Source organism: Aquarana catesbeiana, linkage group LG03 (assembly GCF_042186555.1).
Source record: "Aquarana catesbeiana isolate 2022-GZ linkage group LG03, ASM4218655v1, whole genome shotgun sequence".
NCBI lineage: Eukaryota > Metazoa > Chordata > Amphibia > Anura > Ranidae > Aquarana > Aquarana catesbeiana.
In genome coordinates this window covers 717,334,782-717,347,623 of record NC_133326.1, presented here as the reverse complement: position 1 = coordinate 717,347,623, position 12,842 = coordinate 717,334,782, and the positions used below count along the sequence as shown (strand labels likewise).

The following is a 12,842-nucleotide window of genomic DNA, read 5'->3' as shown; positions in this document are numbered from 1 at the left end:
GTGGGCCAACCATACCGTGGATTGGTCCTCAACAGATTCACAATTCATTTTGAAGTAGTTCCCAAGTTCGGATTTGATCTGGTGCTCATAGCATTGGTTAGTTAGGAGAGATGTATTCAACCTGCAAAGGGTGTGATTTGTCGGCCGAGAGTGTGGGAACAATTTAATAGATATGGGGGCGTGGTCCGACCAAATAATGACACCTATGCGAGATTCTGAGGTAGCCAATAAGATTTTTTTGTTTGTGAGGAAAAGATCAATCCGAGAGTAGGAACCACTAGTAGGAGAATAAAAGGTATAATCGCGCTCAACGTCATGGATGCATCTCCAAGGATCGTATAGGTCCTCATTGTTTATAAAGGATGTAAGGGCTGACAGTTGGCATCTGTCAGGGTTTGTGGAGTCTAATGAGGGGTCGATGATAGCATTAAAGTCACCACAAAGCACCAACGGAGTGTTTTTGTATGGCTGAAGTCTATCCCTTAGTTTTTTGTAAAATGTTCGTTGGGAGGTGTTGGGTGCATAGACGTTTACTAAAGTCATGGGATGATTATTGAAAATAGCTGAGAGAACAATGAATCTGCCATCATCATCTGTTTCCACATTTTTTAGTGAAAAGGATATTTTGGTGCTAATAGCTATCATTACTTCACATTTTTTTTTCTCGGCGTTTGCAAAGAAATATTGGGAATATTTTTTGTGCATACAAGAGGGGGGTTTGGCTTTAGAGAAATGAGTTTCTTGGACACACACTATATCTGCGTTTTGGGAAGACGCCTCCTTCCAGAGGAGGTTTCTCTTAAATGGTAAATTAAGCCCCTTGGCATTAATGGAAGTAATATTGATGGACATGTTAATAGGTTTTAGAGATCGGACTGCAGTATTTGAGCGAGATTATAGCACCCTATACACTGTATTGGTAAGAAAGCCTTTTAGGATATCGCAAGTTGAAAATTATAGCTAAGTCACAAATATCTGTTAATGTCAAGAGCACCACTCTTGTGGTGTAATTCACACTACGTAACTTATGTTATGCAAATACGCAATAGAAAACACATGCAACAAGGAAATAAAATAAAATAAAGTATATCAGAGGATAAATTGAATGAGGAAACTGTAAACGGTAATGTTCACCTGAGTGTGCCTTGCACACTATTTAGTTGGGGGTAAGGTGGGAATTGTACATGTCACTCAGGCAGGGTATCTCCATGCTAGGGACAAGTACCTCTGGGATGAAAATTATCCTTTGTCCACGTGGTTTGGTTCAGATTGCGGAGGAGATGAGGAAATGGAGTGGTTGCTCGAGGCTGGAGATGAGGCTGAGATGGGTAGAAGGCCCCAGTTAGTTAGCTTTTTGTAACCATCTTTAGGTGACAGGATTGGGATGATTTTTTGTTTCTATGTGACCAATAGTTTGGTGGAGTAGTCCCAATGGTAGATTATTTTCCGTTCTTGGAGGATTGATGTGATAGGTGCGTATGACCTGCGTAGCACCATTGTGGCGGCAGAGAGATCCACGAAGAGAGACAATTTGGAATAGGGTGCAGGTAGAGATTTAGTGGCTCTGGCTGTATAAAGAATTTGCTCTTTTATATGAAAGAAATGAATTCTGGCCAGGACGTCCCTGCGCGTTTCCGCAGGAAGGTGTTCTGGTTTTGCGATTCTATGTGCACGATCGATGAGCAGGTCGCGAGGAGGAATATTCGGAAGTAGGGTGGAGAAGAGCTGTTGTAGGTACTTTTTGATCTCATTGGGGGGTACTGTCTCCGGGATACCTCTGAATTTTATGTTGTTTCGTCTCGACCTGTCTTCGAGGTCGGCGAGTTTCAGGTTAATTCTTTGGATCTCATCAGAGTGGTGGTCATGCGCGTCAAGGAGCTCATTGTGCACTTTGCTCATTTCAGACATGTATAACTCTATCGTGCAATTTCTCTCCTCTAAGCAATAAATCCTCTCATGCTTTTGGGATAGAGACAATTGCAGCCCCCTGTTTAAATCCTGTTGTAATGTGAGCAGCATGGATTTTAACATGCTTTCAGATACTGGGTTGTCAGTGACTGGCATGGCAGCTAATGTGGATATATGAGAGAGTTCCTGAGTCGTGTGGTCTGAGGCATTACAGTGAAGTCTTTTGGCCAGAGGAGTTTTATTGGGAGAAATAGCTGAAGAGGTGGCAATCCTCTTACCTCTATCAGTTAGGACATCTACAGGGTTTGTGGGTGCAGGAGGGAGATTGTCCATCTCCTCCAGTTCATTCAGGTCTGTGGGCTCTGAGCGCCGCTGTGTCCGCGCGGCGTCACCAAGAGCCTGTCTGTGTGCAGTGGCTGAGGGAGACAAGCAGCCATTTTGGCTAGATCGCGGCTCCATGAGAGAGAAGTATTGAGTGAGGCAGCGCGGTGGAGGTGGCGGTTTTCTCCTCAGAGCCTCAGAGACATTCCCGGCAGTGTCCCACTGTCTTCCCCTCACAGAACGAGGTAGAGGGGAAGAGCTAGTAGTGTTGAGTAGCCGTATACCGCTGCCGTTAAGCAGAGCTCTTGTCTCAGGCAGCCATCCTGATCCGCGGCTAGCCACGCCCTTATCCTGTATTTTTCTTTTTTTTCGCTGCAGCAGCTGGGGCAGATAAATTTGCCTGCAATACTCTACAGCTGGTGGTGTGCTGCTGGCAGAGGTGCTGCAAGTACCTGTGACACTCTTCGCTATACCATCATCCCTGTCAGTGGAGGCTGCTGAGAGGCCATGAGATATAGCTGGGGGTAGGCTTGAAAGGTGAGGAGTGAAGAGGAGAAGAATTGCATCCCTTTTGTGTGGCTTTCATGTGCTCTTGCCAACTGGTGGGAGGTTAAATGCCTTGTCAAGCATGTGGTACCCAAATGGCTGGTGTTTTTGCCACGTTTGATCTGCTTAAGGAAAAGTGTGAAAATTGCAACAGTGCGATTGGCTGCACATGTGCTAAAAAAGACCCAGACAGCTGATCTGTGGAAAGTGGGCTAGGAGATAACAGCTCCACAATCTGATTGAATAGGTTGGCTGCTCTCTACTCTTCCTGGCACTGTGTTCAATTAGCTGAGCTGACTCCTCCATGCCTGATTCTGGGGCTATGGTAGGATAAGCTGTGGACAAGGAGGCAGAATAAGCTGCTCTGGCAGCTGCGGTGAACTGCGCACTTGTCTCTGCTTGGGTGACAGAGGATGAGGAGGAGATGATGATTTAGTAAGCCAGGTCACCACCTCCTCTGCATGCTGTGGCTGGATGGCATGGGCAACATCACTAAACAGAGAAAATGGTGCCCTGACTGAGGACGGACCACGCGTACCTTTGGCTGTGGACACATATGCTGCTGGACCAATCACAGTTGCATAGGAACATCTGCCTCTCCTTATTGGCTTCCCAGACATTATAGGGACGAGGGGGGGGTTGGCTAGATACCTAAATGTAATAGATACGGGGAAATATGTAATTGGATGCACTTTAATCAATGAAAAGTGGTGTTTGGTGCACTTTAACTTGAGGACTGCCGCTGACAGAAATGTCACTTTAATATACTGCAGTAAAAGTGCACTGACGCACTACAATATACTGCAGTAAAAGTGCACTTACACACTTCAATATAGTGCAGTAAAACTGGCCTGAGGCACTACACTGACACACTTCAATATACTGCAGTAAAACTGCACAGATGCACTACACTGTAGCTGCACTATCACTACAGTCACACTACACTGGCACTCTACACCAGGAGTCTCTGCTCTACACTGACAATAGAATCACTATAGCACATCAACTCACTAGTAGCACTGAACAGAGCCCTGTTTTATCTCTCCCCATGCCAATATCACACTGCAAATGGCTCCTCTGGGAAGGAACCTTTTATAGTGTGAGGTGGTTCTATGAGCAATGTGCCATAATTGGCCTAAGTCATTATGACTTTTTCCAATCATGGCTCTGAGAGTATTCTGTGCCCTAATTGGGCAAAGCCTTCATTGCCTCAGCAAATCGGGGCTTAGAATGAACTGTGTGGCACACAGCGCATTGTGGGGTGTTCGGCAATGGTCGAACACCCTGCCAATTTGGGGTTTCTCCGGATGGGCGAACAGCCAATATTCGGGCCGAACTTATGCTAGGCCAAAACCGTTCGCCCAACACTACTCACCATCTAAATAACACCATTCCTATAGTAAAGCATGGAGGTGGTAAAATCCTGTTATGAGGGTTTTTCTCTGCAGCAGGGACTTGTCAGGATAGAAGAAAACATGAATGGAGCAAAATACTGTCAAATTCTTGAGGAAAATCTACTGCCCTCTGCCAGAAAGTTGTCAATGGGTAAAAGGTTTACCTTCCAACATGACAATGACCCAAAGCACACAGCAGAAATCAGCACACAGTGGTTGGAGGTGAATGTCCTTGCATGGCCTAGTCAGAGCCCAGACTTAAACCCCATTAAAAAGCTCTGGAATGACTTGAAGACTGCAGTCCACAGAAAGTCAGCATCAAATTTAACTGAACATGGGCAGTTCTGCTAAGAAGAGCAGGAAAATATTGCAAAGTCTAGATGAGCAAAGTTAGTAGAAACAAATCCCAACAGACTAAAGGCTGTAATTAAAGCAAAAGGTAGGTGGTTCAACAAAATACTGGCACAAGGGGGTGATCCTTTTTCCAACTCAGCGATTCTGTTTTTGAATGTTTTTTTATTTTTTGCTGACATGTTGGCGTTATATCTTTTACTTAGATGTTATAAGTTGCATGGAGTAAATACAGATGGGTAAATCAAAAAATGTGCCTGTGTGTTACTAGGATGCCAAAACCAACCTATTGCTGCAGGTGGCCACAGGAGGCAAATAAGGACCAAGATAGTAAAATTTGTAAGATGGATGACACGAGGGCAAAGATTCCACAGCCTGTGGTGCTCACATATGAGGCTAGTTTGCTGTGGCGTGTGTGTCCTTGTGGCTCTGGCTAGTGGTCTATTCTCATGATCCAGTAACCAGTGGATTGGCAACTGGAAAGCTCTCCATATCTGTTTTCACCCCTACTGTAGATAATCCCCCACTATATGATGAAGATGCTGCCGATGGGATGTGGAAGCTTATACCCCTTTGCCCCGAGGACTAAAAAAAAAATTAAAGGGCATCACTGAGTCTGCCCCCTTCCCCACTGCTCCTCTCTTGACCAACAGAGGCCTTAAAACTACATTTTCCACCAGACTGTAACCTACCATAGTCAGAAAAGGAGTTACAGAAACTCCTCTTTAAGGTGTCCTCAAGAGATTTAATCTTCTGCTCCCTCTGTGGGGATGGGATGAGTTCTAAGACTTTCCCCTTGTAACTGTGGTCAATGAGGTTTGACAACCAATAATGATCCTTCTCCTTGATGATACCTATTCTCTGGTCCTTTCACAGGCTTTGAAGACTGAGGGAGCCCATGCACCACAAGTTTGCATAGGGATGAGAAGCAGACTCCTCGGGGTCACTGAGGAATACAGTATCTGGAACTGCCTCCTCCCAGCCACTTATTACCTAAGGGTTGATGTATGTCTTGCTCTGCTTCAATGCCTTCGGAGCTGCCAGAATCCTCTTCCTCCTCTTCCTCCTCTTCCTCCCATTCCTCCTGTGTGTTCTGTGGCATAGAAAGAATGGTAGCTGCATAAAGTGGGCCTTGAGAGGAAAGGAAGTACTCCTCTTCCTCCTGCTGCTCAGCCTTAGAGTGCCCTATCCATAATGCCATGCAGAGTCTGCTCCAACAGGAACACAACAGGGATTGTGTCACTAATGCATGCTGTGATGGACCCCGTACTCAAGAGGAGTATGTCCGCTGTATAAGCTCCCTTAGTCACTTGCTGTAACTGTAAGGTGGCATGAAGGGTGGCATGGTGACTGTTTAATGAAACTCAGGCACAAAGATATGCACCCTGGGGACAATCTCCCTTATTTGCATAATGACACAGGGTGGGGTAAACTGTACATTTAGTACAGTGTGTGGCTTTCAGGTGCTCCCACTGTACATTCCTGGGTACCTATTTAAGAACCACCAAATTGAGGACATGTGCCAGACATGGCACATGTGTCAACTTTCCCTGTCTAAGGATGGACAGGAGGTTTGTTCCATTATTGCACACCACCATTCCTGAATCCAGCTGGCATGAACCACCTCTGGACCTACCACTGCAGAGCTGCCAGAATATCTGCTCCAGTGTGGCTCCTGTCCCCTAGACAGACCAGCTAAAGCACTTCATGGCACCTTTCAGCCTGACTCATTGAATAGCCCCTTGAACGCTTAGGGTGTACTTGTGGTTCATGGGACAGTTTAGCAGAGAAGGGCATAGAGGAGGAGGAGGAGGGGTGAAGCTTAGAAATCTTGCATCATCACCATTATCTGTATGGCAATGTGGCGGCACAACAAGCTGCAGTACTGAGCCCTGCCCTCATTCTTCCGAGTTGCAAGCAGAGTTAACCAGTGTGCTGTGAACAAAATATCGTCCCTGACCATGCTTGCTGGACCACGTGTCAGCAGTAATGTGAACCTTGTGGCTGACTGCCTTGCCCAACGATGCCAAAACATTGCCTTCCATGTGATGACAGAGAGCTGGAATAGCCTGACATGAAAAAAAATAGCGACTGGAAACCTGCTATTGTGGTACAGCACATTTTCCAAAATCACGGAAGGGGCAAAGTCCATCAGACATAAAGGCAGGAGATGTAAAGCCAGAAGCTTTGACAAGCATTGAATTTAGACGTTGGGCATGTGGGTGGCAGTGACTGTATTGTTTTTTTGGGGTTTTTTTGCTGCAGCAGATTGGGCAGAGAAGTTTGCCTGCTGTAGTCTACAGCTGGTGGTGTGCTACTGGCAGATGAGCAGCAAGGACCTGGGACACCCTGTGCTATACCATCATCCCTGTCAGTGGAGGCTGCTGGGAGGTCATGAGGTATAGCAGGGGTAGACTGTAAAGGTGAGGAGGAGCAGAACTGCATCCCTTTTGTGTGGCTTTCAGGTGCTCTTGCCAACGGGCTGAGTGGTACCCAAATAGCTAGTGTTTTCGTCACACTTGTTGTGCTTGAGGCAAAGTTGGCAAATTGCAACAGTGTGACCGGCTGCACATGTGCTAAAAAAGACCTAAACAGCTGAGCTGTGGGAAGTGGACCTGGAGATAACAGCTTCACAATCTGGCTACTCTCTACTTTTCCATGATGGCTGCCTCTTTGGGTTTGTGCCTCACCCTCACTTTCTCCTCTGCTCTATCCAGCACCCAAGTTGCGTCATTGACCTCATCATCATCATCCCCTCCATCCTCATTATCACTGGGGACAACTTGACAATGCGCTGTAACTGGGGGAACATGACTGCCAATTTGTTGCTTATTAGTGTTCTCCCCTCTCTGTAGGCTCATGATCCTACCTTCCTCAACCCTTAGAACCAAGATCTGAATCAAGTAATGCCTGTGCATCGTCAATGAGCAAGTGGCTGACGCTGTGCTCAAATAACTCAGCTGACTTCTCCATGCCCGATGCTGGGGCTATGGCAGGAGCAGCTGTGGACAAGGAGGCTGAATAAGCCACTTTGGCAGCTGCAGTGGACTTCACATTATTCTCTGCTTGGGTGATGGAGGATAAGGATGATGATGGTTTAGTAAGCCAGTCCACCACCTACTGTGCATGCTGTGGCTGGATGACATGGGCAACATCACTAAACAGAGGAAATGATGCCCTGCCTGAGGACAGGCCATGTCCACCTTTGCCTGTGGACACAGACACTGCTGGCCCCCTCACAGTGCCATGGGAACATCTGAAAAGGGAAGGGGGAAGTGGAGGCACCAACTCTGCTGACACTGATATATGGTGAAGGTGTAATACATACACTTACTGGTAAGTCAGTTCAGATGGGGTGGCTATGTCCATCAGGGGATGTGTTGTCCTGGGATGTGCTGGTGTGCAGGCTTCACTGGCGATCCTTCACCTCAGGGGATGTTGGTTCCTGGTTGAGAGAGGCTAGACAGCGGTGTCCAGTGTGTGGAAGCTCCACGCTAACCACCCTGGAACCCGGAAGCGGAAATGATGTCAGCAGTGCACAGGAAGTGTCCAGACACAGATAGGAGATAATGCAGGCTACGCGCTCGGGGCTCACAGCTCCTTCTACGAGGCCAGTGAAGCCTGCACACCAGCACATCCCAGGACAACACAACCCCTGATGGACATCGCCACCCCATCTGAACTGACTTACCAGTAAGTGTATGTATTACACCTTCACCATATAACAGTGTCAGCAGAGTTGGCGCCTCCACTTCCCCCTTCCCTTTTCAGTACTATGCTCACAGTGGCTATGGACACCCTCTGAAGACGGCTGCCTCCTCCCCCCCCCCTTTTTTGTTCTAACATTAATGTTCTATCAGAACCATCATTATACAATTCCATTCCTGACATCACAAAATCTGAGCGCCGGAAAACCTTTCTTCTTCAAACCATGGGAACATCTGCCTCTCCTTGTGGGCCTGCCAGACATGATAGGGGGGCTTATTAACAAAATGTAATAAAAGATGTGGAAATGTGTACGTGGATGCACTTTAATCAATGGAAAGTGGTATGTGGTGCACTTTACCTTGAGTAGTCACTACACAGACACACTAAACTGACACACTACAATATAATGCAGTAAAACTACACTGATGCACTGAAATATACTGTGTTAAACGTGCAGTAACACACTCAAATGTACTGCGTTAAACATACAGTAACACACTGATATATACTGTAAATGTGCAGTAATTCACTGATATATACTGCATTAAACGAGCAGTAACGCATTCAAATATGCTGCGTTAAACGTACAGTAACTCACTGATATATACCACGTTAAATGTGTAGTAACGTACTCAAATATACTGCATTAAACACGCAGTAATGCACGGATATATGCTGCATTAAACGTTCAGTAACGCATTAAAATGTACTGCATTAAACGTGCAATAACGTACTCAAATTTACTATGTTAAACATACAGTAATGCACTCAAATATACTGTAATAAACTTGCAGTAACGCACTCAAATATACTGCGTTAAACGTACAGTAATGCACTGATATATACTGCGTTAAATGCACAGTAACACTAAAATATACTGCGTTAAATATGCAGTAATGCACTGATATATATTGCGTTCAACGTGCAGTAACGCACACAAATATACTGCGCTAAACGTACAATAATGCACTGTTATATACTGCTTTAAACATGCAGTAATGCACGGAAATATACTGTGTTAAATGTACAGTAACACACCGATATATACTGCATTAAACGTGCAGTAACAAGCTGATATACTGTAGGAAACTTGCCCTCACAAATTAAACTGACACTAAAGATAATAGTGGCCACTACACTCACACTGACTGAACTATCACTAGATTCACACTAAACTGATATTCTACGTTGACAATTGAATCACAATAGCACACTATAGCACACAAACTCTCTAGTAGCACACTACAAATGGCCGCTATGGGGGGGAGATATTTTTATAGTGTGGGGCAGGACTAAGAGCAATGAGTCATGATTGGATAGAGTCATCATTACTTTCTCCAATCATAGGAAAAATATCACTGAAGAACATTATGATGGAAATTTCTTAATTGACAAAATTAACACTGGGGACTATGTCCCCATGGAAGAACCGTTGCTATTCCAGAGAAGAAGCAGGGGTTATTAGGCAAGTGTTCCTATGTTAATACTTTACCATTGCTGCACATGGCTTCTGGGTGTTGTGACAGTGCAGTTAGCTGAAAGTGTGTATGTCGCCCAGAATTGTCAAGCAGGCAGGTTGAGGGGCTCCAGGGCTATTGATTAGTTTTGGAGGAAACTGTGTGGTTTATGTACTCCAGTTGGGGACCTGGAGTCTGGAGATTTCACAGCGATCTGGGTAGGAAGAAGTCTGCAACCCTGGGCAAGCATCAGAATGGGGAAGATTTAACAACTGAACTTTTTACCAAAACCTTATCTGTATAAACCGAGAAATAATTAATAGAGGTGTTCAGACAGTAATACAAGCTCCTTATCCACCTACCAGTTTTCCTCAGAAGCGACAGCATCTCTGCCATGTTCTTTTCTGCAAGAGATAAAACAATAATAGGAAATGTTATCCAATGACAGAGAACACAGAGATTGATAAGATTTGGATTCAGGTCAAATTCAACTTCAATCCCAATCCGAATTTCAAAACGAAAATACATTTTCTTATGTTCAAATTTCTTCAATTTCAACCCATTTTAAATTACCAATCATATCTGGGGTCAGACAATTTTGCCCCAACCCACATCTGCCATATTAGTTTAGTATTACCACTTGCTGACCACCTCCGTCTATGTAAACAAGGCAGATCGTCGTTCTGACAGGGGAGAAGATAGAGATCTTGTGTTTCTGCTAAGCTGGAACACGGATCTCTGTCTTCATCCAGTCAGACCATCCCCCAAATAGTTAGCAAGCACCCCCTAGGGACACACTTAACCCTTTGATCGCCTCTGATGTTAACCCCTTCCCTGTCAGTGTCATTAGTACAGTAACAGTGCATATTTTTAGCACTGATCATTGTATTAATGTCACTGGTTCCCTAAAAAAGTGACAGTTAGGTGTCTGCAATATTGCAGTCCCGCTAAAAATCGCTTATCACTGTCAATACTAGCAAAAAAAAAAAAAAAGAAAGAAAAATACCATAAAAATATCCCATAGTTTGTAGACATGATAACCTTTGTGCAAACCAATCAATATACACTTATTGGGGTTTTTTACCAAAAATATGTAGCAGAATACATATTGGCCTAAACTGATGAAGAAATTAGATTTTTACATTTTTTATTGGATGTGTTTAATAGCAGAAAGTAAAAAATATTGTTTTTTTTATTCAAAATTGTCGCTCTTTTTTTGTTTATAGCGCAAAAAATAAAAACCTGGCCTCCCAGACACGATAAGGGGGCTTATTAACAAAATGTAATAAAATATGTGGAAATGTGTACGTGGATGCACTTTAATCAATGGAAAGTGATATGTGATGCACTTTAACTTGAGTACTCATTACACAGACACACTAAACTGACACACTACAATATAATGCAGTAAAACTGCACTGACGCACTGAAATATACTGTGTTAAACGTACAGTAAAACACTCAAATATACTGCGTTAAACATACAGTAACGCACTGATATATACTGTGTTAAATGCGCAGTAATGCACTGATATATACTGCATTAAAGGAGCAGTAACGCACTCAAATATGCTGCATTAAACGTACAGTAACTCACTGATCTATACCACGTTAAACGTGTAGTAACACACTCAAACATACTGCGTTAAACATGCAGTAATGCATGGATATATGCTGTGTTAAACGTTCAGTAACGCATTAAAATGTACTGCATTAAATGTGCAATAACATGCTCAAATATACTGTGTTAAACGTACAGTAACGCACTGATATATACTGCGTTAAACGTGCAGTAACGCACTAAAATATACTGTGTTAAATATGCAGTAATGCACTGATATATATTGCGTTCAACGTGCAGTAACGCACTCAAATGTACTGCGTTAAACATACAGTAACGCACTGATATATACTGTGTTAAATGCGCAGTAATGCACTGATATATACTGCATTAAAGGAGCAGTAACGCACTCAAATATGCTGCGTTAAACGTACAGTAACTCACTGATATATACCACATTAAACGTGTAGTAACACACTCAAACATACTGCGTTAAACATGCAGTAATGCATGGATATATGCTGTGTTAAATGTTCAGTAACGCATTAAATTGTACTGCATTAACCACTTGAGCCCCGGACCATTATGCTGCCTAAGGACCAGAGGTCTTTTTCCAATTTGGCACTGCGTCGCTTTAACTGCTAATTGCGCGGTTATGCAATGCTATACCCAAACTAAATTTGCGTCCTTTTCTTCCCACAAATAGAGCTTTCTTTTGATGGTATTTGATCACTTCTGCAGTTTTTATTTTTTGCGCTATAAACGGAAAAAGACCGAAAATTTTGAAAAAAAATGATATTTTCTACTTTTTGTTATAAAAAAAATCCAATAAACTCAATTTTAGTCATACATTTAGGCAAAAATGTATTCGGCCACATGTCTTTGGTAAAAAAAATGTCAATAAGCGTATATTTATTGGTTTGCGCAAAAGTTATAGCGTCTACAAACTAGGGTACATTTTCTGGAATTTACACAGCTTTTATTTTATGACTGCCTATGTCATTTCTTGAGGTGCTAAAATGGCAGGGCAGTACAAAACCCCCCCAAATGACCCCATTTTGGAAAGTAGACACCCCAAGGAAATTGCTGATAGGCATGTTGAACCCATTGAATATTTATTTTTTTTGTCCCAAGTGATTGAATAATGACAAAAAAAAAAAAAATATTTACAAAAAGTTGTCACTAAATGATATATTGCTCACACAGGCCATGGGCCTATGTGGAATTGCACCCCAAAATATATTCAGCTACTTCTCCTGAGTACGGGGATACCACATGTGTGGGACTTTTTGGGAGCCTAGCCGCGTATGGGACCCCGAAAACCAATCACCGCCTTCAGGATTTCTAAGGGTGTAACTTTTTGATTTCACTCTTCACTGCCTATCACAGTTTCGGAGGCCATGGAATGCCCAGGTGGCACAACCCCCCCCCAAATGACCCCATTTTGGAAAGTAGACACCCCAAGCTATTTGCTGAGAGGCATATTGAGTCCATGGAATATTTTATATTTTGACACAAGTTGCGGGAAAGTGACACTTTTTTTTTTTTTTTTTTTTTTTTGCACAAAGTTGTCACTAAATGATATATTGCTCACAC

The 12,842-nt window shown here is 43.6% G+C and overlaps 1 protein-coding gene across 1 annotated transcript in view; it reads right to left on the bottom strand.

Annotated features, from left to right (window-relative positions):
- LOC141133703 (uncharacterized) overlaps positions 1–12,842 on the bottom strand; it is a 125,769-nt gene that overhangs the window by 55,082 nt on the left and 57,845 nt on the right. The window contains exon 7 of the mRNA XM_073623200.1: positions 10,048–10,089. Coding sequence (XP_073479301.1) covers positions 10,048–10,089 — 42 coding nt within the window. The remainder of the gene's footprint in view (positions 1–10,047; positions 10,090–12,842) is intronic.